Here is a 25,251-nt window from a genome sequence, read left to right as displayed (position 1 = left end):
ACCATGCTCTTTCAGTTTAATATGTCCCAATTCCAAGGCCTCACATCTCCTTGCATTATTTATTATTTCTTTATTCAATTTATATCACTCTAAATATCACTTACAGGTTTTATTAAGCATATGTAATTTCTCTGCAACGTTAAACATGGCAGTTTGGTCTCACTCTGACCAAAACAACCAGGAACAGATTATTTATTTATTTATTTATAAATCAAATTTATATCACCGCCCAACTCCCCCACAAGGAGGGACTCTGGGCGGTTCACAACCAAACAGTTAAAACCAATAAAAACATAAATAGTACAGCATAAATAAAATTATTAAATATGATAAAATCCAAGCGATGGTGGTATTGTTGCAGCCTGGGACCAGATAATATTGGTCAGGTAGGACTAGGGAACCACCCATCCCCAAAACTGACCATTCCCATCCCCACCCCATGGATAATAACAAAACCAGGTCTTCAGTTTCTTTCTGAAGTCTAAGAAGGAGAGGGCCCAACCTCACTTCTGGGGGAAGGGTGTTCCTCCAGGGGCTGCTGCAGAGAAGGCTCGCTGCCTGGACCCCGTCAGATGAAATTCTCTTGCAGACGGGGTCCGTAGCATGCCCTCTCTGCATGACCGGGTGGGACGGGTTGATGTGACGGGGATGAGATGGTCCTTCAGGTGCCCTGGACCCATACCATGTAGGGCTTTAAAGGTAATAACCAACACCTTGAATTGGACCCGGAAGCAAACAGGCATCCAGTGCAGCTCACGGAGCAAAGGTGTTATATGTGCTGATCTTGATGCACCTAAAATCGTCCGTGCCACCGCATTCTGGACCAGTTGAAGCTTCCAGATATTCTTCAAGGGTAGCCCCATGTAGAGCGTGTTACAATAGTCTAAATGGGAGATTAACTTTGGAAAGTGAATATACAGCTTTCTAGTTCTTCTTCAAAAGTTGTGTCCAGAGCTTGATGGAAGATCTGGGATGGCATTAATAGCAGCAGAATCAGAAAGGTCAGATCAGTTCCAGCTGGGGCCAGGACATTGGCTTTGACAAGTCCCACTGAGATAGGCAGAGTGGTTCAAAGGCACTCCTGATGACATAGTCTCTCTCGGTCTCTCTGTGTATGTATGAACTTCAACTTCCAAACTGGAAAGGCCTTGATAAGAGGACTTTTAGCTGATGATGTAGCAGGTACTGATGCCATTAGAGACAAATATCCTTTAGGTCTCATGTCAGTATGCCTTCATGCACATAGAAAGCACGCTTGCTTTTGGCTATCTGAAAAAGCAATCCCCTCTCCCTTTCAATTGTGGGGAATGTGAGGGAAAGCAATATCTGTGCTCTGAAGAAATAGCATTGAAGGCTAGATGTAGCCTCCTCGGGTTATTTCAGTGTTACGGATGAAGCACTTCTGCAGTGAAATTAAAATGGAAGTAATGAAGTTAATCCTCAGAGTGCATGCAATGTCAAAGAGGCAGTCCCTCAGCTCCTGCCCACCTAGCAGCTTGAAAGCATAACCAAGTAGATAAATAGGTACTCTCACCCCGGTGGGAGGAAAAATGCTGGCGGCGCCTTGCATGGGAAAACAGGAATTGGTTGCTGGTTGCTGGACACAACGCAATGGAAGAGACTCAATTTCCTGCGACCGCCAGCTGGGCTCCACCCTAGGAAGGAGGCAATGGCAAACCACTTCCAAAAAAAAAAAAAAAACTTTGCCAGGAAAACTGCAGGGACTTGTCCAGGCAGTCTCTGTAGAATCGGTCATGATTGAAAGCGGATTAAAAAAAAAAAAAAAATAGCATGTCAACGTTTGTATAATACAGTACATTAGTAAATCTAATACAGAAACATATTTATAACACATATTTATAAGATACATTTTACATTTACAATGTATATTTATAACATATATATCCTGCTTTATTTTTAGAAACAATCCTGATGTAGGGCTACTTAAATTAGTTACTTAAGCCCAGGGGTGTAGTAGATCCACTTCTTTAAAGAAGAAAACACCACTTATATTACAGGAGATGAAGGCAAAATATTCAGAAGGTAGAGAATTCATTTTAGGGGCTGCTTTTGATTTATAGAAGAAAAGGAAATGTTTCTTGATAAAGCTTCAGGGTTTTGGAAAGCAAAACCTTTCTGTCTTAAAAAAGAAAGAAATTTTTCCATGTTACCAGTTCATCTAGAGGAAATAACTCACACTGTCAGATCTACCGCAAAGTGTGAATGGGCACAATTGCTGAATTGCAAAAGTGGCTTTGAACATAGTTTTGATGACAAAACATGTGCAGCTGTTATTAAAGGAATTAATTCTGGACGGTGCTTCTCTCTTTGGTTTCACACCAGAGCAGATTCTCCACCAGGTAGGAACAAAATGTGCCGCAAGGACAGCTTGAGAAGCAACTGGCAAAGTGTCTGTTGCACTGTGTGCAGTGTTTACAGCTCAAAGGAGTCTTGCAGCACTTAGGCCTTTCCAGATGTGTGGTTAGAATACAGTCCCTTTCATCTGCGGCCAGTGTATCCTCACACCCATCTTGACTGGGAGTCATGGAGACCTATCTGGGGGGTAATGACTTAGGGAAAGCTGCCTTTCAGCAGATATACAAGAGTTAGAGCTAAACAGTCCATGATGTAAAACAGCCCCCCATAAGTCCCGCATCACTTGCCTCATGGAATGGAATCTCATCCAGATTTTCTCAGAAGGCACAGGTTTCATTCCTAATGGGAAACCCAGCTGTAACAGGCTTCTTCCCTTACCAGCTACACACTCTGCTTCACCAGTTTTCAAGATTAACCACTTGGAGTGAATGTCGTGGAATCATAACAACTGAGCAAGGCACTTTTTAAGAACAAGCTTGCGTAATAACCCTTCACAAACTCAGTTCAGTACTGTCTTGGTGGCAGTTTGGATCATTTTGAGCATGACACTGGGCATTTTCTCATTGCTGCATTTATAATGCTGTCTACCCATCTTTGAGTCAGTAGCAAATTATACCAGCATGACATCTGCTGCCGCATTTGTTTCTTGTCTTTGTTCTCTTTATTGCCACTATATTATCTAGCCTGTGCAACATGTTGTAAGGAAACTGAAGCGTTCCTTATCACCAGTGAGGTGAACAAACATCCTCAATCACGGTGATTCAGCAGGAATGGGGCACGTTTGCTGCAGGCCTCTAGGCTTCTTCCCATGCTTCTCCTCCTACACCCCATTCTTTCATAAGGTTAACAAAATTAAGTTTGTTTATTTTATTTAAAAGATTTGTATGGCTTCCCATCTTAAAACAATTCTGGGTGGCTGCACAGCAACAGTAAAACTACAAAAATCATAACAAAAACTAAGAACCCTGTGCCTCAATCGTCCTCCCGGAGTGCCCCAACTTCCATCCGTAGGCTCCTACCACTCTGCCCCAGTGCCTAAGTAAGGAGCCAGGTTTCAACGGCTTTCTAGAAGGCTAAGAGTGGGGGGGGGGGGTCTGCTGGATTGCCAGGGGAGGGTATTCCATAAAGTAGGGGCAGTCACAGAAAAGGCACCCTTCCCACTAGATGGCAATATTTCAGGGAAGGGACTTGGAGTGTGCCCACCCTATCTGATCTATTGGGATAGGCATATACTCTCAGGGACAGTTGGTCACACGAAGAACCTGGTCCTGTGCCATAATTAAATAAAATAAGTAAATCAACTTTAAAGGTAACAACCAGCACCTTGAATTGCTGGAAGGAAGGAAGTAAATTGGGAGTCAGTGCAGCTTGTGCAACAGAGGTGTAATGTAGGCAAACCAATGGGCACCCAACACTGCACACGGAGCTACATTCTGGACCAGTTGTAACTTCCAGGTGGTCTTCAAGGGCAGCCCCGTGTAGACTGTGTTGCAGTAATCCAAATGGGAAGCGACCAAGGCATGAGTGATTGTGAGCAACGCCTCCCAGGCCAGGAAAGGGCGCAATTGGGGCACAAGACAAATCTGTGCAAAGACCCCAAGCCATGGCTGCCACCTGCTCGTTGAGCAGGAACTGCCAGTCTAGGAGGACCCCCCAAATTGTGTGGTATTTAAATAAATAAATAAAAATAAAATACCTTAAAGACTAACAAATTTATGATGAAAACCTTGTGGGTTATCAGATTTGCGAATCATACGTGGTCATAAATTCTGCATTGTTTTTTCTGCCATAGATTCACATATTAAGATGATTATTAAACAAATAGAAAACACATTTTGACTACTTTGTTTGGAAGAAACAGCTTTGATTTGGAATGTATTAGTAAGCACAACTGAGCTGTTCAAATGCTTTCGGCCAAAATGTAGAACTCACATGATTGCTATTTCTGTTCAAAACGACTATTTATTGAAAACAGCTGAATAGTGTAAACAGAGGCTATGATAGGATTGTGTGTATATATGTATGTATGTATGACATATTCACAAGATTCTGGAGGCCAGCTATTTGTGGAAATTTAAGAATGTATGAACGACTGTTACAGGTCACAGCCTCATCAAATATATCAAAATAAAAGCAAGCAAGTAAAATACAGTAAAATAATGAATACAAAGGAAAAAAGTAAAATACAATAAAGTAAGAAGAATACAGCACTCTAATTACTCCATGTACTACTCTATGGAGTATAACCAGCAGTCGGTCCAAAATTTATTTGCCATTAGTAAAGCCCAGGATCTGCAGGCTGCAAATGCAAACTTAGCAACAGCTTGTGCTGGGACGGGTCTTCATCTGCCAGAAGGACTTTTATAAAAAATTCATCTGAACATCCAGGAAATGGTCTAACAAGGAATGGTAGAAGTTTGCCGCTCATATCTCTATAGAATCCACAATCAAGTAACCCAAGGGCCTGTGATTCAGCATTCCCAGACTGACAGAAGTCCTTTTTGGGTAGGATTTTTTCTGAAACTTGCCCTCCAAAGAAGCCAATGGGAGAATGTCAAAATGCAGCATAAATGACTGACGGATTTATTACCTGTGAGCTGGTTAAGACACCAGGCTAGTTTGAAACAGTTTCTACTGTCACAGATTTTGCTCTGTTCAGTTTGCAGTTCTGTACCGTTTGTCAAACAGCTGCCGTAGCCTGTCTCAGGGTCAGCGGTGCTGCTAGTGCAAACCCCAATTTCTGAACTTTGCTGTTTCCAGGTGGACTGGATGAAGCGGCTACAGCTATGGAGCAGATAAAAGAGCCACTGATCCACCCTGGAGAAACTGCCATTGACTACAGGCTAACAACTGAGTTTATAGCTAAATAATGCCTTTTAATTGCACAAATTATGATTTCTATTTTTGAGCTACTAGATGAGACCCATGAAAAACTGGATGAGCTAAAAAGTGTTTTGTTTATACAAAAGCATTCAGATAAGAAAGATACAGACTGCACAGAAATGTTGAGCTCAGCTAAATTGGAATCAGCCACGTGTCTCGAATCTGGATGCAAAACGCATCTAAAAGGCAGTAGAGCAAGGAAGAGCTATTACCGTTGTTTTTTTAACCCTCAGGGACCAGAATATATTTTGTTGGTTTCCACCAACAGAGACTTCCTCAACCAGTTGCTCCCTAGGTATACTGGACTGCCACAGCCATAATCCCCACTGGGGGTGCCAACTGGAGATGATGGAAACGGCGGTCTGACCCAGCTGGGGAGCCCCCGATCGGGAAAGGTTCCTCCACGGGGTTCTGAGGAATCGGCGCTAGAACGCCGCGTTCCATTTTGGAATTCCCAGAGGGCGTTCCTCTCACCCACGTGACCCCCGATCAAAGGAACGCGCCGAGAAGTGGGATTCTTTTCCCTCTCAGAAGTGCGTTGCCGAGTTCCAAGCAAAGAGGAAAATGATTTATAAAGCGAGTCTCATGTTGGAGGTGGAGTTAGGGAAGGTGGGTGGAAAAATGAAGTTAGGATGGCTCTTAGTAGCCAGAGGAGAGCCATCTGCCGAAAAATTGCCACTTTAACTTCGGAGCAGAATACTGGCGCGTTGGGTCTGTCTTCCAACCACAACTCATCGGAGGAAATCACCCAAGAAGCCCGCGGGGCGGAGCCTGAAGTAGTACGGAGACCGAGAGCCCGGGCTTCTGCAACTGAGCAGCAGTCTGATGGAGCGCCTCGACGGTAGACGGTCCTGGCGCTCGGCCTCCGTTTGCGCGCTGTTCTTGGTGAGCAGCTGCTTCTTGATCGCCTCGCTCACCGCGCTGGTCCTGAATCTGACGAAGCAGACTCCGCCGCTCCAGTCATCAGTGGTACTTTGAGGGTGCAGAGAACTGGGAGCGGTAGTCGGGGCAGAGACAGAGATGCAGCCCTTGGCTTGGAGGACGAGGGTAGCCCTTGCCCCGCATCAGACAACCCCTGCCCTTCCCCGACGTGAGCGAAGAAGCTTCTCGGTCAGCTTTGTTTTGAAAGGGCTAACATCACCTTTCCTCCTCTTTTTCAGGTCGCTGCTGCTCACCTGGTCCTTAAGCTGAATGGAAACAGTAAGTTGGCTTCCTTGATACCTAGTTTCTTGCTCTGAAAGCCCCAAAGTTTCATTTTCCCCCCAAGCTGGTATTCTTCAGATGCGTGAGCCCTGTGTCTGGTGGATAATGAGGGTTGTAGTCCCATCTGCTTTGAGTCATCAGTAGGGAAATCAAATAGATGAATAAAATAATAAATAAGGTATCTATGAGAGATTGCCTGGTGATGGGAAGGCTACTCCAAAGAATTCTGGCCTTGGGTACTGATACCAACTGTAATATTGTGGGAGCTGGGTGGGAATAAGCCTCAGACCTTGTTTCACGGGCTACCCCATGCAGAGATCACTTATCCCACTTGGTGGCAGCATCCAACCATCTTGGCTGATCCCAGAAGTCAATTATGTCCAATTTGGATAGGTGCTTGAGCGAGAAGCCATCTTGGCAATCCAAGGCTGATAACTGAAAAAGCATCTTAGAAGAGGGCAGGAGTAAACCACTTTCAGGAATTCAGTGGTGTTTTTACCTTTTAAAGACCACTAGGTTGTGATGCACAAACATATGTGTTTGTAGTCAGCACGGGTGCTCTGTTTCCTGTGCTATAGCTTCCCAGACTTTTACAATCTTCATTAATGAAAAGCACTCTGCAAAGAAAGTTGGGGGGTGGTGATTAATCATTTTACCCTTTTACTCATCTTTTCTCTCCAGAGAAATTTCAAATGTTTCAAATGTAGAATGAGATGGGGGTGATAATGAGGGCAAAGAGTAAAGAGAACGGCCTTATAGTGTCTTTTTTTTAAAAGACAGACTGTTTCCCATCTCCACCCAATAATATCTAATTTAGTTTTCTGTAGACGTAGCATTTCAAATGTCTGAAGTAACCAGAGGTGTCTCTGGATACGAAGTGGGCAGCTGCTGGCTTGCAAAAGGCAAGTGCTTTTTTTCTGGAGCATCTTGTGCAAAGCAGACAAAATTTGAGCCACTCTTGTGGTTGTTCCTGGTCAGGACTGTGTGTTTAGGGCAAGGATATTTCTGGGCAATATTTCCAGGTATCCTCAAAGCTTAAAATAAACCTTTTTGTTTCATGGAAGAGTCAAAAAGTAATTATCTCTAGGAGACTTGGGTTGCCTGTATAAGCAGGGACTTTGCAATATTTTGTTGTTGTTGTTGTTGTTGTTTCTTATATAAGGTTTTCAGTTGTGTCCCATCCCAAGAACTGCCTATGCTCATGTCTTCTTACTCTGAGCACTGAAGTAGCATCGGATACTTCCAGGCCATTCACTAGGGCCATAGATCTGGATGCTAAATTGTGAAGAGCAGGGTATGCTCTTCCTTCCTTCTGGGCAGCTTTCTGTGGCTTGAGCTCCGTCAGACTCAAAATTTCCAAGGTGACCACTTAGGGCTTCTCGGTTTCAGAACGTATTAGCTACAACCATGCTTTTCTGGCAGGTTCCCATTTTATCTATCGCTAAATATTTTAAGTGAGTGCGTCATCGACTTCTTCTTCTGTTTGTAATATGAGGTTAACACCTGACCTGTTGTATGGACTGGCAAGAAAATATAAATGAAAGGTGGTGAGCACTGGAAAATATTTTTAGATGATGATGATGATGCAAAAAAGCCTGTCAAATGGGTGAGATAACATAGAAGATACTTGAAGGGAGAAGTCTATTTTATATAAATCATAACTGATACCTTAGAATTGTGTGAAATGTGGTTATCACAAACCATGGCTTTGTCTGATATGTCTGCTGTTATTACAATTTATTTATTCATTCAATTTATATAACATCCCATCTCACTTTTATGTGACTCTAGGCAACTATATAATACAATAGTACAGGTAGTCCTTGACTTACAACCATTCATTCAGCAACCACTCAAAGTTACGACAGTGCTGAATGAATGGTGGTTACAACTGCTCCTCAGAGTTCTGGGCATCCCAGCACCCCTGCAGTCATGTGATTACAGTCTGGGCACTTGGCAACTGGCTCACATGACTGGTTTAAGTGCCCTGTGATCACATGATCACCATTTGTCACCTTGCCTGTTGGGTTCCCCAGAAAGTCAATGGGAAGCCAGCAGGGAAGGTTGCAAGTCACTGGGGTAAGTCTCCCCAGTCTCTGTGCACCCTCCCCTAACCCTCCCCCAGCTCTTCTGTGCTCGTGCCACGCCGGCCACTCACACACCCCCATGCACCCTCCCTGACCCTCACCATGCCTCCCATGCACCCTCCCTCAGCCTCGCCACCCCTCACCCCTGTGCACCCTCTCTGGACCTCCCCATGCCTCTGTCACACCCTCACGCACTCTCCCCGACCCTCGCAGTGCCTTCCTCGCACCCCCCGACCCACCCTGTGCCTCCCTCGCACCCCATGCATCCTCCCTGACCCTTGCCACAGCTCCCATGCACTCTCACACACCCTTCCTGACCCTCGCCATGCCTCCCTCGCACCCTGCACACCCTCCCTGACCCTCGCTGCACCCCCTTGTGCCCCCTTGCCACTCCTCCCTTGCACCCCTATTGCACCCCCTTGTACCTTCCCCCACCTGGAGCAGCCACTTACTTGCCTGCTGGCCTGCTTACAACCAGCTGGGACTTGCAACTTCCTTCCAGCTTCCATGGGAAACCAGCAGGAAGTTGCCTTGCTTAATGTCCATGAGATTTGGTTAACGTTGGCAACCAGGACTGCAGGGATTGCCATCACTAAGCAATGCGGTTGTGCTTTATGATCGCATTTGCTTAGTGATGGAAATTCCAGTCCCAATTGCCATCATAAGTTGAGGACTACTTGTTTTCCCTAGTAAAGAACTCTGTTTCCTAAGTCAGAATGTAAGTAATTTGTTTATACAGACAAATATTAAAATTCTCATTACTTTGTGGGATCTTTCTCTAGGGCATGCCTGGATCAGATACACCAGGATTTCTCTCTGGCTTTGAAGAGTGTGATTTTTTTTTTTTGAATAAACCAAAATTGATATGGCCTGTGTATACAACACACTAAGCCACAATCAAACTACATTATAGCTTAATGCAGTATATGAACCCACTCTCTGGGTACCAAGCTTAAAAACAGAAAATATATGCTTTTGAGGGTACTTCTTTGATTGTGATGCAGGACTTATTTTTGGTGTGGCTCTGATATTCATATGCTGGGAACTCAAATGGCAGTATTAGACACCAGTTAATGCTTCTACCTGATTCTTTCCTCTCTTTGCAGCAAGCATTCATCGAGGGATGTTAGATTGGTTTGACAGAGAAGTTCAAGGAGCATTCCTTGAGTCATCATTTGAATATAACTCTCAGAAGCTAAAGATTAAAAATGCTGGGCTGTACTGTATCTATGCTCAGATCAATGTCGAACTTCGTGGCCATCATCCCACCAAGGAAGCAGATACTGTTCTCTCTATTCATCGTAAAAATGAAGCTAATCCTGCTCTTCTGACCCTCCATTTGCATTTGTCTGACAGAGTAAAGAAACCATATACAAACTACACATCTCAGATTTATCAGTTGTCAAGTAATGATGTGCTCTACGGGACATTAGAGGGAAGTACTGAAGAAGACTATCACTGGGCCCTTAAAGAATATGGTAATTTCTTTGGTGTCTTCCGGATTAATGACTCTAATGATTTAATTAATGAAGTTAATTAAGTTAAATTAATGAACAGTTCAGAAGAGACTGGCATAAATGCTCTTCTGTTATAGCAGAACTGGAGAAGAAGCTCAAGAGGGGTTATAAAAAAAAGTTTCATCTATTGCTAATGCTGTGGAAAGGTCTTGCATAGATTACTGAAGCAACCAGACATTCCATTGAAAGTGATTGTGTCTGCTCAAATTAGTCTTATTTGGCATTCTTTTAGTGAACGACCATACAAAAGCAGAAAGAGGCATTGGTGTTGTGCCCTCCTTCTATCCTTATCCTTATCCTACCCTTGGGTGGAATTTCTGAGGGTTTTCTATCTGGAAAGATCCTTCTGTGATTTTGACAGCGCTTCATGTGGAGAGCCTCCACACCTGGAGAAGAAGTTCATGCTGAAGATGATAGGATGACAGAAGAAGAAAGATGGAGCTACCAGGCCAAAGATGCCAGCTAGCTGTTGAAATACTTGGGATGATGACTACACTGCATTGTGGGGCAATCTCTGTGTGCTGTTCAAGCTGGCTTTCAGTTTTTTTTTTCCTCAAAGAAGGCTGATGAAGAATTACAAACATTTAGGGTTTCTAAATGTTAAAAAACTGCACACTGAAATCAAGTGTGCATGTAACAGATTTCATTCCAGCAGCAGTTCTCAAAAGTTTTTGATGGCACATGTTGCAAAGAAGTTTTAATAACCCCTCTTTCTGCTTGTTCCACTGTACATGGATCTTTTTTGCACAGTTGAGCACTTGGAATGGCTTGCCTGTTTCTGGAATTTAAGTCAGGAATTTTGGTTTCCTTGATAGGGACAAAAAGGACATGTGGGCTCCTGAACTCTCTTGGCCTTACTTAGGATGTATTTCTTAAATGCATAATTATAATAGAGTTATAATAATATATTTGTTCAGTCTAATGCATAATTATAAAATACTGTGTTATATTAATGTATTTAATATTTACTTTTTATTAATGGCATTTTTCATGCCCTTTATAGAGGCCTGTCTACAGCCAAAAATGGTACTGCTTGTTTACCTTATTTCCCCTTTTCTTCAGCAAAAGGTCTCTTTAGTAATATTTACTAGCAAAATAAAATAATAAATAATAAAATAGACTATTTACTAGTCTCTTCCACAAAGTTTTGCTATAATGTCTTCTTAAAACATCATTAGATGCCCAAATGAAACATTGTTCCAATTATAGCCCAGGGTTTAATGTATCTGGAACATTTATTACATAAAATGCAAAGAGTTGGATTTCAGTCCCACTAAAATCACTGAGGACATTACACAAAGCTGATGTCCCACTGATTATTAAGTTGGATCTTCCAACCCTCTGCATCTAAGAGTCATACTATTACTACTACTACTACTACTACTACTACTACTACTACTAATTTATTAAATTTATATGCTGCCCAACTCCCAGCAACTCTACCTTGATTCTTTACTAGGTCAATATGATAGTTCTGGGCATAATAATTAAGTCTCAACAGCTCCCTATTGTGGGGGAGATGGGCGGGGGAGAAATCCAATAAATAAATAAATAAATTTTGCTAATTTCACCAGAATTTATGCAGCTGCTTCTTGGATGTAACTTCATAGTGATGGTATATTTACATAATTATTTTAATAAAATAATAGAGGTGCATTTTTTCCTTCCAGAGTTCAGATGTTTACTTAATGTTACTGTAGACATTTTTTTTTTAATTTAAAGGAGAAACTGTATTGCATAAAATTCTGATATAGAACTGCCATTTTGGAATTTTTGTCAACTGAGTGCTGCCCAACTGGACTTCATAACCTCTTTGACATAGAGCTACTTCAAATTATGAAGCAGATACATATAAATTTGATTTTGGACTATTCTAGATGTGAACCAACTGATTATTTAGGACTTAACTATTAAGACTTTGTCATATTAATAGCCTAAAGCAACAAGGCTTCTAGGGTTTATGAACTTTATGAAACTCTGAGCACAATACATCAAGTGTTTAAAGCAAGCTCTGATTGTTTTTTCTCTGAGGAGGACTTCAGAACCCTGGGGTGGGTCACAGAGCCCTGTAGCTTTCTCTGTTTAGCAATGCTTAGATCCCCTGGGGGGAAAAAACTAACGATATGGTAAGATACGTAGAGATAAATAAGTGGGGGGGTGGGGGTGGGGAGGTGGCCATCAGCTTTACAAATCCACCCAGTTTTCCCCACCTGTCCCCAAAGAAGTGTTGAGACCCTTCACTGATAATATTCTTCACATGAGAAGGGGCCACTTGTAACACTGGATTTCCCTGAGCTTTAGGTTACTTGGCCTCAGCATCTAGCCCAACTTGGCTGATGTTTGAAACTGTACAGGGTCAATCCTAGTCATCTCTCTAGTCCACCTAGGAATGTCAGGGCCCTTAGCTGCATTGGGTAAAGGAAGTTGAAAAAACATCCTGGAAAAAAAATGGCAAACCACCACTGTACTACTGCTGAGAAAACCGTGGATGCAGTTCCCAGGCCACGAGCTTGACTGAAGCAAGTCCCTGGGCACAGCAAGAGGGATACATTCAAGTGCTATCCAGTCCCTCAGCCAGCAAAATAACAATTAAAAACTGCTGGGATAAAATTTGCTGCCCTGATCGCTGAGCCTTATCCTGCTACAGTAACAAGACTGGTGACTGCCACAATCCTTACTGTTTTTAACGTGATGATTAACTTGATTGCACCCCCAGCAAAAGTTGTATTGGAAGAAGAGGGAAAAATGCTACTTTATAACTGCAACAGCTACAGACAATTTTTAACTACCTCAGCTGTGAGCAGGGGAAGAGAGGAAGGCGATATCATGATGTGTTAAAAAAAATGGTTATGGGGGCATGAGCTCCTTGACTTTCCTATTATAAGTGGGTTCCCTCGTTTTTTTTTTTTTTTTTTAGGTCTTTCAGACAACTCTGAGTTGTTGATAGATTTCCTGATGTTGGCTGGTCTGCTTTAATGATTTTTAAAGGTCGCTTTGTGTCACTGCGCATCATTTTATTAGATGTGAACAGTAAGCAAATGGTTAGAATGCAATCCTTCATAACATTGGTTTGCTATATAAAGTTTTTATTTAGCATAGGGAGTTGTGAAAGGATGCATGTTAATCTTATTTATATCTTGAACATTGAATAAAGATGACTTTTTTAACAAAATGATCTTTTGTTTTAATTTTCCAAGTATGTTTCTTGGTATTTGGGGAAGCTATGCTATTATTTTCCAAACAAATCTCATCTAGGTAAGATCTCAACAGATCTGCATTTTTATAGCCATAACATTTTTGGAAATGGTTAAATATATTTAAAGTTCCAGAATGCGAAATTTTAGTATATATGTGTTAATATGTGCATGAACACATGTACATAACATGTTGGGAGCTGATGCTACTTTACTATCAGTCCATGTCTTTGATATTGTTCCTGCTTGCCATAAGAAGCAAGTTCATTCATTTCCACTTTCTCCATTACAAGCTGATATGAATGACTGTTGCCTTCTGGTCTGACTGGAACCACTTCTCATAGACTCAAACCCTCATTGCCTATTAAAGTGTGCAGGGCCTGGTGCTACTTCAGGAGAGAAATTTACTTGCCTCCTGCTTTCTAATTTTGTGAAGCCTTCATCAAGAAACAAAGTCACATAGTGAATACTGATGAACGGACCCTGATTAGGGGGAATAATCAGGGTCTGTTCATCAGTATTCATTTTGTCACAAGTTAGACCTGTTCTAACCTGTGACAGGTCCGTTCATCAGCAATCATTTTGTCACAGGTTAGACCTGTATCTTCTGATACTGAGTTAGAAGTAAGTGTTTAGAAAGCCTGTAGATGCAGTTTTAAGCCTCCTGAATTCAGCTTGACTGGTAACTTAGAGGAGAACTACTGCTGGAAAATGAAAGTGAAGCACCATCAGGATCGTAACAGTAAGTAATAACAACAAACAGAGCATTACAATTCCACTGATGGGCATTATATTGGAAAGAGAACCCTAGGGATTTACAGGACTGTACAAAGAAGTTCCCCAAATCAATATGTACACACACTGATCACCAAAATAGAGCCAGACATTCTGGGAATACAAGTGTAAATGAGCTCTAGAAAATACTGCTAACAACAAAGCTTCTGGAAGAACTCTGAAGAGGTGATGCAATCAAAGTGTTACATGTGGTTGGTTAGGAGGCTTGAAAAACAGTGCAAAGGATTGGAAAAGTTTGTTTATATTACAATATCAAAAAGCACCGAAATTATGCCAATAAGATAAGGCTTAAGATTTTGTATCCTGACTAATAAAATATGGAACAAGACGTGACAGATATAAAAGGTGGCTTCATGAAAGGAAGGGGACCTGAGATCCCATTGCAGACATTTAATGGAGCACAGAAAAGACAAATGAATTCCAAAAAGACTTCAGCAGTTACGGTGCATGCTAACATATTATTGCTAGTTTTAATCAGTAACATCATCAATATAAACAAAACCCATATGGTGCTAACATCACCAGGTGACACACCTACCTAATCTCATCCAGCCTGATAATAGTATCCACCTCATCTCAGATAAAGAGATCTCAAGATCCTGGCAAGCATGTCTGGGAGAAAATGATATTTCTTATAGGCTGGATCCATGTCATACAGGATTTTTTAGCTCATGAACAATGCTTTGCGTTTTGCTTAGAAACAGCCATAGCAAGGGAGTAACACCCTCTGAATGATGATTTATTTATTCAATTTATTAAAATTTAATAATTAAATTAAAATTAAATTTATTAAAAGTTCATTTAGTAATGCAAATACAGAATTCTGGACTAGCTTGAGTTGAACCACATGGCAATGCCATATTGACTCCATTATAGGAGTCCATGTGGAATGCAGTTGAGGGATGTCTCACCATCCATTCCTGAAGGTATCAAAACAGGTTTACTTATCTACACTGTATCAGGTCCTGGTACTGAATAGTCTGTGTTCCAGATGTTCCAAGATGTATAGCTCTGATCAATCTACCCTTTGTTCCAGAGAATAAAGAAGCTTCTGGAGCAACGGCAAGGGAATGTGGCAGATGAGGTTAAATGGTAAAAATTTAAGTAACTTTCCCTTGATCTGCCTTTTAACTAACCAGCAGCAGTTCTGTCTCACCTGAATTAAGCATCAGATTGTTTTCTTCCATCCATTCTATTTCTGATTTCAGATAGTATTTAGAATTTGAGTAGTTCCTTGGATTTTGATCCTGAACTGAGGACTTAGCCATAGATAAAGCCATAGATACAAATATTGTCTGTATCCATGAAAAAAATGTACGAGTTTCTGAAGGACAAGGTCTGGTACAGCAGAATAACCAGAAATGGCAGATCTATTTTCTGAAGCTATTAGACATTTTTTTTTTAAGTTAAATATGCAGCCCAGAAGTTTTTGAAGGTCCTGAAACAAACATGCTGTTTCAAGAACATTTCAGGAACATTTGTGGTGGTTAAACAGTTGCATTATTAATTGATCCAAAAGTAGTTGGTTGATTAATAGTGTTAAAATGAGATGAGCTCCAATCCTGCCTAAGTATCTTCATCTTCCCCCATCCTCCCTATCACAAAAGTTTTCACCGCCTCCGCTGCTCCTGTCTGTAGAATGCTCACCTGTGCTTCCAAAGGCAAGCAAAGTGAAGTCTCCATTCTGCATGCAGTCAGAAACCTGGAGGATTCCTGCCAGCCACTGTACATTATACTGAGCCTAAGGTCAGACTTGGAGAGCCAGTTTGCTGTAGTGGTTAAGGCACCAGGCTAGACACCAGGAAACTGTGTGTTCAAAGCCAGCTGGGTGACCTTGGGCCAGTCCCTCTCTCTCAGCCTAGGAAGAAGCCCAGGGCAAACCACTTCCGAAATCTTGCCAAGAAAACTGCAGGGATCAGTCCAGGCACTCGCCAGGAGTCAACACTGACTTGAAGGCCCACACACAAAAATGGTCAGATGATGTAAGAGAAATGGTTTCTCTGCCCTGATTTAAAGCTTTCAATACCAGAATGTTGCACTATGGCCCAAATAAACCATGATAACTCAGTTACTTGGTGAATCAGTCATTAACAGCCCACAGCTATAGTTTGGATCAGCTGAAGTTTCCTGATAGTCTTGAATGACCCTAACCCTATGAAAAACACGTTACAGGTGTCAACATTCTGCTGTAGGCATTGAGGCTGATAGCCAGGCAAGGCTCTGTAGCTGGAACTGGTGACAGTCCCAGGCAGAGACAACTTTTACTCCCACCTGCGGTGCTTCATCTCCACAGCAGTAATGGTTTCAAAGATTGTAGCTTGTGCTTTTTAATGAAGAATGATTTTAACAACCTCTCTAATGAATTGCCTTGGGGTTGAGTTGGTGTAAGATAAAAAATCAAATCAAGTTGAGTCAGTCTTATTGGGACTGGCGCCTGGTGGGAAGGATGGTTTTGTTTTTACCTTCGTTTTTATTGATTGTTGTGGGCCACCTAAGACCACTGTATGAGCTGGGCAGCCATAAAGGATCTGTAAATAAAAATAAAAATAAACAAAGGAAACCTTTATTACAGTTATACACCCGCATGGGGATTTAATGTTTTAAAACAATAATAAATTACAGTACATACAGGGTTATGTAGATAAATTCTGTATGTACATACAGAAAATATGCATTGAAAATCATCTCGTTATGGAAACAGTTCCAAACTGAATGGTTTTTTCTTTCTCTTACCCAGTGCTTAGAGCAACATTTTCCTACCACCAGCTCTTACGCAGTTTAAGTAAGTGGATCCTCAGATTCATTTTTCACAGTACTTTCCTCCCTGGCCCCCCTTTTCTCTTCGTAGCCTTTCTGAGGTTCCAACTCCAGGACCCAGAAGGCCGTTGGGCATGGGCTCTGCAGTGGCACCCAGAAACTGCAATAGCAGACAGGTGAGCAAATGGGCCACGCTTGCTATTTCTCCTCCTTCATCACCACTGCTGTCCATTCACACTGTGGAAGAGGGAGAATGAAAAGAACTGACCACTGAGGTAGCTACTGGTGGAAAAGCTGTCATGGGAAGACATCATATTAGGGAAGGAGGGGATCTGTTCAGAGAAAGCGAGTGGAATGATTCAGCCGATTCCCTTCGGTGGAAAGTGATGCTTCAGCCTGCATCATTGCCACCTTCCTGTGCACAAACAATAACAAGGGAAGTCAGTGCAACCGAGTCAGATCGAGAAACCACATCCCCACAGGGGAGGTTTTTGTGAAAAGCTGCTTGGCTATCATTCAGCAGTTTTCCCCATGCTAAAAGGCTGATGATTATTTCCTCTACGTTGTCCACGGCAACAATGATGAGTTGTTCTTGTGATTTAGACCTTGGAACACAAACTCACCCACTGTTTCCTACAGACAGTACTGTACTTTCATCACCGCATTCCTTTGACCATTTGGAAAGTCTTTTCTTTTCCCTTAATGAGCCAACCTATGTAGACGCCTCACGCTTAACCAAGTAGCAGACATGACATAAGATAATATTCTGATTCTGACTTCTGATATCACAGTAGGCTGACATGCTACCTCTCCATCCTTGGCTGGTCAAGCAATGCTGCTGAGGTCCTTTCCCAGTGCCTGGGGACTGTGAGGGCCTGGATGGGATGAACAGGCTTCAGCTCAACCTAAGCAGCTGTGGGTTTTAAGGCCCCCTGGTTCCAGAGATTTTCCACTCTTAACTCTGCATGGAGGTGTACTTCCCCAATCAGAGTTGGTGTGCAATTTGGGGGTTCCCCTGGACTGTTGGCTCCTGGAAGAGGTGGCAGCCATTGCCGAGGGGGCTTTGCACAGGTTCATCTTGTGCACCAATTGCACTCATTCCTGGGCCAGGAGACCTTGCTCATGGTGAGTCACGTCTTAGTAAACTTCTGTTTGGATTACTATTATGTGCTGTACCTGGGGCTACTCTTGAAGAGCTCTTAAGCTGCAGCTGGTCCAGAATGGGCAGTTTGGGCATTTCTCTTTATGTCCATACAATACCACTGCTCCATGAGCTGCACTGGCTCCCAGTAGGCTTTCAGGTGTGATTCAAGGTGCTGGTTATTAAACAAAGATGGCATAGGAAGAAGCTATTTGTGAGACCACTTGTTTCTGCTCAGCCCACCAGATCTAGCACAGAGGGCATGCTCTGGGTCCCTTCTATTAAACAATGTCATCTGTGGAACAGCATCCCACCAGAGATCTGGAGAGTCTCAATCCTGCTGATAGCCTTTTATAAGGCAGTGATGAACTGGCTATTTTCCCATGTATTTGGGTCAAGAGGTGAGCTCTGCTGCTGTTGATGTGCTTTCTGTGAGTAGGGTTATCATTTTATCCTTGGGTGCCAGGGGTTGTATGCTGTGGTGGTATGTTTTAATCTTTGGATACCCAGGTTTACCTGTGTGAGATGGGCAGCATAGAAATCATATAAATAAATTAATAAATATAAAGAGAAAATACTAAGAATTTAAAAACAAGAAATCCAGGGTTAGTCCTCTTTTTTTTCTCAAAAATGAATAAATGAATAAATCTTAGAAAGATAATAATAGGAGATTGGACAGCCTCCAAATGTACTGAGATAAGCAAAGATTTCTTTTTTATGAGCAAACTGTTATAAAACTGACATCTATTAATCCACGAGTAAGAGTGACAGTTGAACCCCTGGTGAACTCTAATCCAGCTATCTCTGGATGAAATCAGTGTTTGCTATCCATTTTCTGAGTTGGCCACATTGAAATCAATGAGTTTCCTGGGCAATTGAAATGTCTTGTCATTAATTTATGGATATTGCTATTCCTAATGTTGGATTTTTTAATTCTTTTGTGTAAACTCTGGCTTCTTTGCTCAGTGTAAAGCACAATGGAATGTTCCCGACAGATGATAACATAAACCACACTGAAAGAAAAACATGGATATGAACCTCTGGTACTGCAGGCAGTGTTATTAAGTCTTCCAATAGTGTTGCTAGAGTAAATATGGGGGCAAAATTAACAGAGAATCCATGACACAGAGTGGCAATGTGCAGTCAGCCTTGGCTCAGAGCAGCTGAAGCTATGGAGGGCGCTGCTACAGTTCTAGCCCAGCCAACTACTGCCAATTCTTGACCAACTCTACCCACAGAGAGCTTTTTCTCTGGCTAGGCTAAGAGGCCTTCGCCTCAGCTATTACTGAGGGCAGATACCACAAGATCCCATATTGGGAATGTGTACTCTGACAATTGAGGATGTGGGTCACAATTTGTTATAAGGACCTATGAGCCACCCTAATCCTTCTTTTCTTCACCAGGTAGTGAAGATGAGGTACACATCTCACTTCTCCTCTCAGACTGCCAGATTAATGTTACTCATAGCTAAATTTTGCACTGCAGTTATGAACATTCCATCTCACCTGATATCTGATATACCAAATTCTAATGCTCCCACACCCCGCATGTTAACTGTTCCATTTTGTTCCTTCTGTAATATCAAAGATAAATGTATTCATTTTTGATTACACAATTCTATCTAAACATAAGCAACATTTCACCTTATTCTGTTTTACGGCAATACTGTAATTTTACTTGATGTTCAGTCTCATCTAGATGACATATTTTAGATATTCTCACTTTCTACTTTGATTATCTCTTAGGTAATTTACTTGTTCTGTTGTTCATTGTTTTGTTTTGTTTTGTTTTGTTTTACGCTGACTGGCCATTGGCCATAATAAACAATACATTAAATGAAAATTGACATCTGGGTCTGCCTCAGGCCAGTTTAATTTCCATATTTTTTTTCTATGTGACATTGTCCATTGTTGCTGGTTAAGTGGTTGCCTATATGCAAATACATATCTATTGCTCCAGACCCATGGAAGGGAAGTGTTATGACCTAGAATATGCTATAGATCATTGATGATATGTTTAAGTGTTTTTCAGATGTGAATTATAGGTACAGTGGAACCTCGGGTTACGAACTTAATTCGTTCCGTGACTCTGGTTGCATCCCGAATTGGTCGCAACCTGAAGCAAATTTCCCCATAAGGTTCAATGTAATTACCGTTAATCCATTCTGGCGTGGAGGACAGGGAGGTGGCTATTGCTTGGAGGGAGAGTCCCCCTCCCTACCTCCACGTGTCAGGGGCGGAAAATGGCCGCAGACCACGTGTCAGGAGCGGAAAATGGCCGCGGACCACGTGTCAGGGGCGGAAAATGGCCCCGGACCACGTGTCAGGGGCAGAAAATGGCCGCGGACCACGTGTCAGGGGCGGAAAAATGGCTGCGGACCACGTGTCAGGGGTGGAAAAATGGCCACAGACCACGTGTCAGGGGCGGGAAAATGGCCACGGACCACGTGTCAGGGGCGGGAAAATGGCCGCAGACCACGTGTCAGGGGCAGAAAAATGGTCGCAGACCACGTGTCAGGGGCAGAAAATGGCCGCGGATCCGGTTTGTAACCCGAGGCGGAGTTCACAAACCGGGGTAAATTTTTGCAGCCGGAGCTGGTCGTAACTCGAAAAGTTCATTAACAGAGGCGTTCGTTACCCGAGGTTCCACTATACATGCAAATGGTATTCCTTTGTTTTCTGGTCTAACTTGGACTACATCTATCTTAGACCAGATCTATATGCTAGAATATTATACATAGAGATATACAATATTCAACCAGGCAGGGGCCACAATTAAACCTGACATTCCAGAAAGAGGCAGGAAGGATGGGACCAAAGTTTTAGCCCTTTTGGGGTGGTTTTAAAATTGGGGGGAGGAGGAGAACTTTGGGAAGAAACCATTCTGATTCCTACGTTTAACCTCCAAAATCCTCAAAGATGGCCCAAAATTACCAGCTGATCACTTTTTTCCTAAGTGAAATGTTGATGGTTCTAGAGAAACTGGAGTCACCTGCCAATACCATCTTACACCATCTGTCTGTATAATGCTGTATCTCCCCCTAAGTCTCATGTTAGTCACCTAAAAAGTCCACAGGTTGCATCTTCTTCTGCATCTAAGCCAATTGCTGCTTCCTTCCCACACTCTGTTGCGATGCATTTTTATTGCAATGGGCAAAATATGATTCAAGCATTTCAGAACAGTGCCGTATTTCTTCTGGCTATAAGAGAGGGACATAATAGAATAATTAGGAAAAGTTCTGGAAGTCTCCTTATGTGGATTTTGGGCACATACATCTGAGTGACTGAAGTAAGACCATGTGGTGCATCAATTATGCCCCTTCCTGGATCAGGAGGCTTTCTGGTCAGTCACTCACACCTTGGTCATCTCTCGGTTAGACTACTGCAATGTGCTCTATGTGGGGCTATCCTTGAAGAGTATCTGGAAGCTACAACTGGTTCAAAATGCAGCTGCACAGAAATCTTGGGTGCCCCAAGGATGGCACGTATAACACCTTTGCTGTGGGAGCTGCATTGGGTGCCAGTTTGCTTCCGGGTCCAATTCAAGGTGTTGGTTATCATCTTTAAAGCCCTACATGGCATGAGTCCTGGTTACCTGGGGGACCGTCTCTCACTCCCATCACATCAGCCTATCCCACCCGGTCAGGCAGAGAGGGCATGTTGCAGACCCCATCAGTGAGAGAATGTCAGCTGGCGGGGCCCAGGAGGAGGGCCTTCTCTGCCGTGGGCCCCGCCCTTTGGAATATTCTCCCCCCCAGAGGTGCAAGGGGCCCCTACCCTCTCAGTTTTCTGGAAAGGACTTAAGACCTGGCTCTGTCAGTTTGCATGGAGCGACAAGAGTTGTAATCAATCCTGGGGGTGGCTGGCACCCTGATGACATTCCCCGAGCTGTTCGCCAACTTTATCATTCCTTGGAATTGATTTATTACTTATTTAAGATTGTTTTATATTATATTTTAATTGATTTTACCTCTTCTGTAAAGCCCAAAGTCGCTTTTTAACGAGATTTGTTGTTCAGTCGTTAAGTCGTGTCCGACTCTTCGTGACCCCATGAACCATATCACGCCAGGCCTTCCTGTCCTTCACTGGCTCCCTGAGTTTGCTCAGTTTCATGCTCATTGCTTCAGTGATGCTATCTAACCATCTCATCCTCTGCCGTCCTCTTCTCCTTTTGCCTTCAATTTTTAACGAGATGGGCAGTGACAAATTTGATATATAAATAAATAGAAAATAAATAAATAAAGACCACCCAACATTAAATCTACAGTGTGAAGTATATTGGGGTAGAATTAACTTTTGAATCATGAACAATAGTGAATACATTGTGAGTACTTCTACATGAAAAGCTTGGTTCTATAAAGCAAGAGAAAATGTACAATATATTATATTTAGCATCTTTAACTTTCTGTGATAAGAAAGAAGAAGTTCAGGCAGTTGGAAACTGGAGTTGAGAATAATGAAGCTGATTCACAAAGCAACGTGTCAAACCCGTGTCTCAAACTGAAGCAGCCATAGCGAGGTCAAGTCAGATTGTAGCTACTGGAAGTGACGAAAGAAGCTTCTATCCTTGTGCAAAGCAGCACGGAATCTCTCCTGGCTTCTGGAAATGCAGGACAAGCCTCTTAGTCAACATGAAACGCTGCAGTGTCACCTCCAAGTTTCAAAGAGGTGGACTTGGTTACCTCCTATCAAGGTGAAGTGCGGCAGTTTGACAAATGCCTACTTATCAAGAGTTAACAAGACTGATTCACAAAGGGGGCTGGAGTATAATTTAGGCAGGGGCCATGTCAACCCTTGGTAGATGCTGTATGTAACTGTATATTAATTGTGTTCCTAATAGATTGGCCTCATCTATATAAATATTGTTTTGCTTAGAAACGTGGAATGGTTATATTTTACAGGGGTAATGTTTGGCATCTAAGAGTAAAAATAAAAGTCTTAAGTGGAAGCACTGAACTTCAGAAAAGCAAGTGTAAACAAAGTGGCCATTTGGAATACACAGAGGGACCGATGTGTAAAAATTAACCTAAGGGTGATAAGCAGTTTTAAAAGCAACGTGCTGGAAATATAAATATATATATATACATATACATATTCGTTGATGCAATTGTGGGTGCAGAGGTTTTTTTGGGCTGTTGTTTGCCTTTTGTTTTTTATAGAGATCTCAGAATGGCATAGATGGTGAAGTGCAAGTATGAACAACTTGATTTGCTGAAAAGCAAAAATAAAAATAGCCATTCTTTTGCAAGATATTATTTCAGTTCACTAGAACAATGTGTTGCGTAGATGTCTCTGTTCTGATATATATATTTCCGAAACATTTGGCATACAAGGGCTTTTTAAATTACGAGAAATTTGAGTAGATGAGCACAAATAGAAAACACATAGAAGGGTAGTGTCCTTTTATCTCTAGCAATGATCTATGTGAAAGGTGGTGGGATAGAGACAATTACATGGTGAAGGGTCTACAACATTTGCACTGGGTCATATCAGGTAGACCAGAAGTGCACAGCTTTCATTGGCTTGATAGCCAATTAGGCTTTGTATCGCATGCCAAAGGCCACCTTCCAAAAGCTGATACACTCAAGATCCTGTTGTTGTTGCTGCTGTTGTTCTTGTTCTTGTTGGATTTGTTAAGGCCACCCAAATCCAGAAAGATTTTGTACGGCTTTGGGGGATACAGGAATGTTAGCCCTTCAAATTAGTTCAGACAAGAAGCACAACAATGAATACTAGCTCTATCTTTATTGTAAGGTTACATTAATGGAATCTTGCAAATCTGGAAGCATTCCTCCTCTCTTTTCCTTTCACTGTCTGGGAAACTAGGGAAAGTCCCCTCTGAAATGCTTCCCATACTCTACCTCCTTCTGTGCACTGAGATTTTTTTTGCATGATGGTTGTCTAGTCTGCAGCTCTTCTATCTCTCCATTCCCACATGCATTACAAGGAATTTAAGAGATAAAAAAGATGCCTTAAATCTTTGCAAGATTTTGGGCCCATCTTTTGCTACTTAGCTCCCAAATTCCAGCTCTCCAAAGATAAAAGAGTCCTCAAAATTTGCTCCCCCCAACCTTCAGGAGTCTGAAGGACATGAACAGAGAGTGATCAGCCTCACACAACTCTTGAAAGCCATTACCTAGAATCAGAAGAATGGAAAAAGACCAGAATATTTCTTGGAAACCTGAGGCAACATTTTAAAAATCCCCACAATTCCTCCTAAATTGCCAGCAAAACCCCAGAGAGGTCCCATCTCATAGTCTGAGCACATGATGTATGGAATAACACATGTCATTGTTACCAGAATGCCTTTCTGCAATTTTTGGCAGAAAGAAAAATGGGAATTTTTATCCCATCATATGCAATACTGCATTCCTTTAAACCCCATGAAACTTTCATGGAATAAGACCCAGCAAAGACTAGAAACCCATTTTGCTGGATTAAACACTGGATTAAAGTGTAAACAATATCTTAAGGTGGGGTCCTTAACCGTGTATAGCCTGAGCTCAGTCACTGCAGCCATTTCTAGCTTCTTCCAGCTTCTCAAACCTGCTGCCCCCAACCCTTCTACCAACAGGGGGACCTCTAGGGGATGAGTTGCCTCCCTCCGGGGCCATCTAACAGGGAAAATACTACAATATCCTTCCTCTAATGGTGACCTTTCCACAGCTTTTACTCGCAGTTAGGAACAGCATCCAAGTCCATGAACACTAGGAACGGTTTACTATATTACTGAATGGAATGTAACCAAACAACTCTCTTACCGCCTGCCCTTGCCAGTCCTTCCCAAAGGGGCTTCCTCTGATTGTCTCTGCCAACAACTCTGGTAGCAGATCCCTTGCGGCAGGGGTTTCACCTGTTTTTCTCCGCTCCCTCACGTCTTTCTCTTCTTGGGTCAGATCCCAAACTGCTTCACCGCTTTTCCTAAGGGATGAAATTCCAGCAGTTCCACCACAATGACTCAGCTGCCAATCATGGCTCTGGTATTTTGCACAAAGTCCCGGGCTTTCTCTCCTTTATTGTCTCACTCACAAATTGTCTTCGTGGGAGACAGTCAAGTGTTTGTGTATGGGGGCGGGGGGAGGGAGGCTCCTTCACAATGCCAAATGTTTTTTTTCCCTCTTCTCTCATCTCCCCTCTCTCTCCTTTTCCTTTTTGCTACACCGAAAGTCGCGGTCATATATGTTTCTGGCTAGCTCCCCCTTTTGTCCCCTCCCAAACTAGCTTCCATTTTTCCATTCTTTTCTCCCTCTCTCTCTGAGGGAAGGGTTTTTTTCTCGCACAAACATGATAAAAAAATGA

The 25,251-nt window shown here is 42.4% G+C and overlaps 1 protein-coding gene and 1 long non-coding RNA gene across 6 annotated transcripts; one reads left to right on the top strand and one right to left on the bottom strand.

The window, feature by feature from the left end:
• Positions 1-95: 95 nt before the first annotated feature.
• Positions 96-24,989, bottom strand: LOC148216241 (uncharacterized). 5 transcript variants are annotated; one of them, XR_015795599.1, is made up of 5 exons: positions 24,714-24,989; positions 21,923-22,127; positions 17,081-21,152; positions 16,518-16,583; positions 96-1,740 (listed from the first exon to the last, which is right to left on the bottom strand). It is a non-coding gene; the product is annotated as an uncharacterized LOC148216241 (long non-coding RNA). The 5 variants fall into 5 exon arrangements; XR_015795598.1 differs by lacking the exon at positions 96-1,740 and adding an exon at positions 6,234-7,079; XR_015795597.1 differs by lacking the exon at positions 96-1,740 and having other exon boundaries at positions 13,838-16,583.
• LOC112540158 (uncharacterized) lies at positions 3,431-13,170 on the top strand. The gene is made up of 3 exons (XM_025163894.2): positions 3,431-6,228; positions 6,420-6,459; positions 9,656-13,170. Exons 1-3 carry the CDS (start codon positions 6,085-6,087, stop codon positions 10,087-10,089), a joined length of 618 nt encoding a protein of 205 aa, XP_025019662.1. The 5' UTR covers positions 3,431-6,084; the 3' UTR covers positions 10,090-13,170.
• Positions 24,990-25,251: the final 262 nt, after the last annotated feature.

This window comes from Python bivittatus, unplaced genomic scaffold, assembly GCF_059951505.1.
Source record: "Python bivittatus isolate LINGU-HERP-01145 unplaced genomic scaffold, Pbiv_v1 ctg000220_np1212, whole genome shotgun sequence".
Lineage (NCBI taxonomy): Eukaryota > Metazoa > Chordata > Lepidosauria > Squamata > Pythonidae > Python > Python bivittatus.
This window is presented reverse-complemented; position numbering and strand designations above follow the sequence as displayed.

Bases quoted from the DNA above. Each gene is read 5' to 3' on its own strand.
- LOC112540158 (XM_025163894.2), top strand. From the start codon at position 6,085: ATGGAGCGCCTCGACGGTAGACGGTCCTGGCGCTCGGCCTCCGTTTGC. The intron at 6,229-6,419 runs GTACTTTGAGGG...CCTCTTTTTCAG, and splicing joins CGCCGCTCCAGTCATCAGTG to GTCGCTGCTGCTCACCTGGT. The intron at 6,460-9,655 runs GTAAGTTGGCTT...CTCTCTTTGCAG, and splicing joins CCTTAAGCTGAATGGAAACA to CAAGCATTCATCGAGGGATG.